Source organism: Candoia aspera, chromosome 6 (genome assembly GCF_035149785.1).
Source record: "Candoia aspera isolate rCanAsp1 chromosome 6, rCanAsp1.hap2, whole genome shotgun sequence".
Lineage (NCBI taxonomy): Eukaryota > Metazoa > Chordata > Lepidosauria > Squamata > Boidae > Candoia > Candoia aspera.
In genome coordinates this window covers 5,917,801-5,925,748 of record NC_086158.1, presented here as the reverse complement: position 1 = coordinate 5,925,748, position 7,948 = coordinate 5,917,801, and the positions used below count along the sequence as shown (strand labels likewise).

Sequence of the window (7,948 nt, the reverse complement as noted above, 5' to 3'; positions counted from 1 at the left end):
TTAATTATCTTTTTCTTTTTTTCTTCTTTCTCTGTAACGTCTTTCAAACTTTTTCTTTTCTTTTTTCCTGTTCATTAATTTTTCTTTATATATGTTTTCCTAATTTTCTTTTATTCATGTAAACATCATATGTATATGTGCATGTACAGGTATTTATTTATTTAAATTTCTATCACTGCCCATCTCCCCCAATGGGGGACTCTGGGCAGTTTACAATAAAAATAATGATAAAAGCCTAAAAACCTAAATTACAATCTACCAACATGAATAAGATAATACATATAAAATCCAAGATGAGATAAGATCGAATTTAATAAGGGGTGCTATGGTGCCAACCATCCCCAGGTGGAGGTGTTACCCTCCCCATCCCAAGCAAGGTGGCAAAACCAGGTCTTCAATTTCTTGTGGAAAGCTGGGAGTGAGGAAACCCATCTCAACTCTGGGGGCAAGATATTCCAAAGGGCGAGCGCCACTGCAGAGAAGGCTCCTGGACCCCACTAGATGAAATTCCTTTGCTGATGGAGTCCATAGCATGCCCTTTCTCCCTGACTGGGTGGGGTGGGTAGATGTAACGGGGAAGAGATGGTCCCTCAGGTAGCCTGGTCCCATGCCATGTAGGGCTTTAAAGGTGATAACCAACACCTTGAATTGGACCCAGAAGCAGACTGGTACCCAATGCAGCTCACGCAGCAGTGGTGTCACATGTGCCGATTTAACAGCACCAATAACTGTCTGCACAGCCGCATTCTGGACCAGCTGCAGCTTCCGGATACTCTTCAAGGGTAGCCCCATGTGGAGTGCATTGCAATAGTCTGCGTGGGAGATGACCAGGGCATGAGTGACTGTTCGGAGGGCATCTCGATCCAGGAATGGGTGGAGCTGGTGCACCGAAGATGTGCAAAGGCCCTCCTGGCTGTGACTTCCACCTGCTCTTCAAGCAGGAGTTGTGAGCCCAGGAGGACCCCCAAGTTCTGCACTGGTTCCAAATGGGGCAGTGCTACTGCAGTGCTACCGCATCAAAAACCAGAGATGACAACTTCCTGGAAACCGAGGGGCCATCAATCCACAGCCACTCTGTCTTACCAGGGTTCAGTTGAAGACTGTTGTTCCCCATCCAGACCTCCACAGCCCCCAGGCACTTGTAGAGGGTGGAGACTGCATCACTTACTTCACCTGGGATGGAGATATATAACTGGGTATCATCTGCATATTGGTGATACCTCATCCCATGGTGACGGATGATCTCACCCAGCAGTTTCATGTAGATGTTGTATAGGAGAGGAGAGAGAACCAAACCCTGAGGCACCCCACAATGGAGGGGTTGAGGGTCGGATCTCTCTTCTCCTATCACCACCGACTGGGAACCACCCTGGAGGAAGGAGGTGAACCAGCGCAAAACTACACTGCCCACCCCTAACCCACTGAGCCACCTCAAAAGGATACCATGGTTGATGATATCAAAAGCTGCTGAGAGGTCCAGGAGAGCCAGGATGGATGCTCTTCCTCCATCCCACTCCCATCAGAGATCATCCATAAGTGTGACCAATGCGGTCTCCGTCCCATATCCTGGCCTGAAACCTGACTGAAAGGGGTCCAGATAATTTGCTTCTTCCAGAAACTTCTGGAGCTGCAACGCAACCGCTTTCTCAACCACCTTTCTCAAAAAGGGAAGGTGGGAGACAAGGCGAAAATTGCCCAATATAGTGAGGTCCAGGGATGGCTTCTTGAGGAGGGGGTGTACCAGTGCCTCCTTAAAGGCAGCCGGAAACACCCCCTCCCTCAGGGTTGCATTAACCATCGCCTGGACCCAACCACAAGTTACCTCCCGGGCTCATTTTACCCGCCAGGAAGGACATGGGTCAAGGTAGCATGCGGTTGCGTTAACATTCCAGAGGATCCTGTCCACTTCCTCAGGCCCAACAGGATCAAACCGTTCCCAGATAACAGGGTAAGTATGCTCCCTGGGCATCTCCCCAGACTCCACATCATGCTTAGAGTCCAACTTAGAACGGATCTGAGCGATTTTATCCTGCAGATGCTTCGCAAACTCTTCCATGCGGCCCTGTAGATGGGTCACTGAGTCTGCCTGACCCAGAAGAGATTGAGCGATCTTAAACAGGGCCATTGGGTGACATTCTGTGGATGCAATAAGAGTGGAAAAATATGTTTCATCACTCTTACCGCCACACGGTAGGCCTTAATAGTGGCTCTAGCTTGTGTTCAGTCAGATTCAGTCTTCGTCTTCCTTCAGCGATGCTCCAGATGTCCCTTAACCCTCTTCAAAACCCTCAACTCTTCTGTAAACCATGGGGAGTGACGGGCTGAACAAGATAAGAGAGGTCACACAGGCGCGATACTGTCCAAGGCTGCGGTCGCAGCTTTATTCCAGGCTGCGGCCAGGACCTCCACTGAATTGTGCAGCAGATCCTCAGGAATAACCCCCAGCTCCCTCTGAAACCCTACTGGGTCCATCAGTCGCCAGGGGTGGACCAATCAAATGTGTCCTGCCTCCCTGCGGAGTGGGGCAGCACAATAGAACCTCAGGGTCACCAGGGTGTGGTCTGACCATGACAATGGGGACAGATCTAACTCTCCCCTCAGATCACATTGCCACTGCTTAGACAAGAAAACCAAGTCTGGGGTGAGGCCACTGTCTCGAGTTAGGTCCCGAATAATCTGGGACAGGCCCATGGCTGCCATGGTAGCCATGAACTCCTGGGCCGCCTCCGAGACATGTCCCAGGGACGACAGGTTGAAGTCCCCCAGAACTATAAGCCTCGGGAACTCCACCGCCAACCCTGAGACGGCCTCCAGCAGCCCAGGCAGGGAGATTGCTATGTGGCAGGGAGGCTGGCACAATAGCAACACCCCCAACTGTTCTCACAAACCCAGCTTGACAAACAGGGTCTCACAACTGGCCACTTGTGGAGCAGTGCCCCTGAAAGCCACTAAAGATTCTCTGATGACAACTGCCACCCCTCCTCCCCTGCCTTGGTGTCTTGGCTGGTGCCACACCTGGAACCTGGCCAGGCACATTTCAGAAAGGGCTACTCCCCCTTCTGAACCCAGCCAAGTCTCAGTGATACATGCCAGGTCTGCCCCCTCCTCTGCGCTCAAGTCATGTATAAGGGGGGCTTTGTTGTTCACTGACCTGGTGTTAAAAAGCAGGAGCTGGAGACCAGGGCTCATGAGGATCTGCCATCCTGGCCCCACCAGGAAAAATGAGAGGGGAAATGCTCAGTTTAGGAAAGACCTAGTTTGGATGCTGTATAAGCTGAGCAGATATACTCTACCAAGGGTCTATGCACTGAGAATGCTTCCCATTTCTCTCTGGAAGACATAGGATTAAAAAGTTTAATTTTAATACTTTTTGCTCTGGACAGAAAATGTGAAGTCCATAGGAGAAACAAAAGAAAAAAGATACTAAGAGTAAATTGAAAGTGACATGTTTTATTGACACCGAAAAGGAAACCAAGGTAAAACTTAACAGGCTCACTTAGCACATTGTTCACACACAACCTCCAGGTCTTTCATTGACCTGGTTAAGCATGCTGTATCAACCCAGCAACGGGTTTAAGAACTTTCAGCACAGAGTAAATGCAGGTAGTTGTTAGTTGCCGTCCAGTCATTTACGACTCATGGTGACCCTGTGTGTAACAGAACAAAATGCTGTTTGGATTTGCACCGTATGGCCAACTGTTCCACTGTTCGCATCCGTTGTTGCTGTAACATGGAGGCAGAACATGAAATTAAGTGAACAGGCATATAGGAAACACCATACTGAAGAAGTACACTGCAATTAGTATTAAACTTTTCATGGTGTTTTTATAAGGTTTATGCCTGTGTGGGGAACAGCACAGAGTTTGTAAGGATGTGGATGCATTGTTAACTTTGCAATAGGTGCTTGATTGAGTTCTTTCACTCCTTCAGGCAGCTGGAAGCTGAAGGCCCTCAACAGGCTGGTCACAAAGATGAAGGTCTCAATTCTGGCCAGCTGCTCTCCCAGACATGCACGCTCACCTGAAGATGAGACAAGGCACACACAAAGGGAATAATCATCTATTCTCAGGGTATATCCCCATCAGCCTTCAGCAAAGGATCGTTACCTTGTCGTGGTGCTGGAGCTTGAGCACCTCAATGATGCCATGAGCTAAACCGTGAAGGGCCACCCAAGACGGGAAGGTCATGACAGAGAGGTCAGACTAAATGCGATCCCTGGAGAAGGTAATGGCAACCCACCCCAGTATTCTTGCCGTGAAAACTAAATGGATCAGTACAACCAGAGATATGTTGGTATACCATCGGAAGATGAGACCCCCAGGTTGGAAGATGGTCAAAATGCTACTGGGGAGGAACAGAGGATGAGCTCAACTAGCCCCAGACGTGATGACGCAGCTAGCTCAAAGCTGAAAGGACGGCTAGCGGCCAACGGTGCTGGTGGTGAACGGTGAATCCGATGTTCTAAGGATCAAGACACCATTGGACCCTGGAATGTAAGATCTATGAGCCAGGGCAAATTGGATGTGGTTATTGGTGAGATGTCAAGATTAAAGATAGACATTCTGGGCATCAGTGAACTGAAATGGACTGGAATGGGCCACTTCACATCAGATGACCACCAGATCTATTACTGTGGACAAGAGGACCACAGAAGAAATGGAGTAGCCTTCATAATTAATAGTAAAGTGGCTAAAGCAGTTCTTGGATACAATCCAAAAAACGATAGAATGATCTCAATTTGAATTCAGGGCAAGCCATCTAACATCACAGTGATCCAAATATATGCCCCAACCACAGATGCTGAAGAAGCTGAAGTAGAGCAGTTCTATGAGGATCTGCAGCACCTACTGGACAACACGCCTAAAAGAGATGTTATTTTCATCACGGAAGACTGGAATGCTAAGGTGGGCAGTGAAATGACACCTGGAATTACAGGTAAGCATGGCCTGGGTGAACAAAACGAAGCAGGACATAGGCTGATAGAATTTTGCCAAGACAACTCACTCTGCATAACAAACACTCTCTTCCAACAACCTAAGAGATGGCTTTATACATGGACTTCACCAGATGGACAACACCGAAATCAGATTGACTACATCCTTTCAAGCCAAAGGTGGCGGACATCTGTACAGTCGGTAAAAACAAGACCTGGAGCTGACTGTAGTTCCGATCACGAACTTCTTATTGCACAATTTAGGATCAGACTCAAGAGATTAGGGAAGACCCACAGATCAGCTAGATATGAGCTCACTAATATTCCTAAGGAATATGCAGTGGAGGTGAAGAATCGATTTAAGGGACTGGACTTAGTAGATAGGGTCCCGGAAGAACTCTGGACAGAAGTGCGCAACATTGTTCAGGAGGCGGCAACGAAATACATCCCAAAGAAAGAGAAAACCAAGAAGGCAAAATGGCTGTCTGCTGAGACACTAGAAGTAGCCCAAGAAAGAAGGAAAGCAAAAGGCAACAGTGACAGGGGGAGATATGCCCAATTAAATGCAAAATTCCAGAGGTTAGCCAGAAGAGATAAGGAATTATTTTTAAACAAGCAATGCGCAGAAGTGGAAGAAGACAATAGAATAGGAAGGACAAGAGACCTCTTCCAGAAAATTAGAAACATTGGAGGTAAATTCCAGGCAAAAATGGGTATGATCAAAAACAAAGAGGGCAAGGACCTAACAGAAGAAGAAGAGATCAAGAAAAGGTGGCAAGAATATATGGAAGATCTGTATAGGAAGGGTAACAATATCGGGGATAGCTTTGACAGTGTGGTGAGTGAGCTAGAGCCAGAAATCCTGAAGAGTGAGGTTGAATGGGCCTTAAGAAGCATTGCTAATAACAAGGCAGTAGGAGACAACGGCATCCCAGCTGAACTGTTCAAAATCTTGCAAGATGATGCTGTCAAGGTAATGCATGCTATATGCCAGCAAATTTGGAAAACACAAGAATGGCCATCAGATTGGAAAAAATCAACTTATATCCCCATACCAAAAAAGGGAAACACTAAAGAATGTTCAAACTATCGAACAGTGGCACTCATTTCACATGCCAGTAAGGTAATGCTCAAGATCTTGCAAGGTAGACTTCAGCAGTTCATGGAGCGAGAATTGCCAGATGTACAAGCTGGGTTTAGAAAAGGCAGAGGAACTAGGGACCAAATTGCCAATATCCGATGGATAATGGAAAAAGCCAGGGAGTTTCAGAAAAACATCTATTTCTGTTTTATTGACTATTCTAAAGCCTTTGACTGTGTGACCATAACAAATTGTGGCAAGTTCTTAGTGGTATGGGGACACCAAGTCATCTTGTCTGCCTCCTGAAGGATCTGTATAACGTAGCAACAGTAAGAACAGACCACGGAACAACGAACTGGCTTAAGATTGGGAAAGGAGTACAGCAGGGCTGTATACTCTCACCCTACCTATTCAACTTGTACGCAGAACACAGCATGTGACATGCTGGGCTTGAGGAATCCAAAGCTGGAGTTAAAATCTCTGGAAGAAACATTAACAATCTCAGATATGCAGATGATACCACTTTGATGGCTGAAAGCAAAGAGGAACTGAGGAGCCTTATGATGAAGGTGAAAGAAGAAAGTGCAAAAGCTGGCTTGCAGCTAAACCTCAAAAAAACCAAGATTATGGCAACCAGCTTGATTGATAACTGGCAAATAGAGGGAGAAAATGTAGAAGCAGTGAAAGACTTTGTATTTCTAGGTGCGAAGATTACTGCAGATGCTGACTGCAGTCAGGAAATCAGAAGACGCTTAATCCTTGGGAGAAGAGCAATGACAAATCTCGATAAAATAGTCAAGAGCAGAGACATCACACTGAGAACAAAGGTCCGCATAGTTAAAGCAATGGTGTTCCCCGTAGTTACATATGGCTGCGAGAGCTGGACCATAAGGAAGGCTGAGAGAAGGAAGATCGATGCTTTTGAACTGTGGTGTTGGAGGAAAATTCTGAGAGTGCCTTGGACTGCCAGAAGATCAAAGCAGTCCATCCTCCAGGAAATAAAGCCAGACTGCTCACTTGAGGGAATGGTATTAAAGGCAAAACTGAAATACTTTGGCCACATAATGAGAAGACAGGACACCCTGGAGAAGATGCTGATGCTAGGGAGAGTGGAGGGCAAAAGGAAGAGGGGCCAACCAAGGGCAAGGTGGATGGATGATATTCTAGAGGTGACGGACTCGTCCCTGGGGGAGCTGGGGGTGTTGACGACTGACAGGAAGCTCTGGTGTGGGCTGGTCCATGAAGTCACGAAGAGTCGGAAGCGACTGAATGAATAAACAACAACAAACATCCCCATCAGCAAGTAAACCTGAAAAGATTTGTAACATCCCCTGTTGATGCTGCTCAGTCAGGGTGCTGACTTTAACTCAAGTGGCACCTGTAGCTAATCCAATGGCCCACCATTCCAAAGGCAAAGCTCTACAGCATGAAAAACTCATCTGGCATGTTTTCCCAGAGATTGGCCTATAAGAGGGAAGTCACGTTCTCACCTCTCTCTCCACCAACTTATTCTAGGGTGCATCAGGCTCCAGCTGGAGTAGAGGGAGGTGGTATGGACATAACCTATAGGAATTCCCTTTCACTGACCAAACACCTACTCTGACAGTCTACCAACCTGGTATATGTGCTTGCTAGATCTGGAGGGATGTTGGGATAATCCTCTGCAAAACAGCCTTACTTTCTGGCCTCATCATAGTAACTGCCAGTGTGGCATTGGACAACCTTTGACTTCTTTTCCTCGGGGATTTAAACATTCATGCTCAGTTTGTCAATGCAGGAATGGCCAAGGATGTCAGGTTTGCCATGACTACTATGGGTCTGTCCCAACTGCTATGGAGCCCCAGATGCTGGGTTTGGTATTTTGTTTCTATCTGAAGAAGAATAAGCTTTGCATTGGACTTATTGCCATGGAGAGATGTGGACTGCCATTCTGC

General features: G+C 47.1%; 1 protein-coding gene across 1 annotated transcript in view; it reads right to left on the bottom strand.

Annotated features, from left to right (window-relative positions):
- Positions 1–3,430: 3,430 nt before the first annotated feature.
- The window catches only part of LOC134499612 (cytochrome P450 2J5-like), a 43,524-nt gene continuing 39,006 nt past the window's right edge, over positions 3,431–7,948 (bottom strand). Inside the window, exon 10 of the mRNA XM_063306338.1 lies at positions 3,431–4,020. Within this exon, the coding sequence (XP_063162408.1) occupies positions 3,815–4,020 (206 nt within the window). The 3' untranslated portion in view covers positions 3,431–3,814. The remainder of the gene's footprint in view (positions 4,021–7,948) is intronic.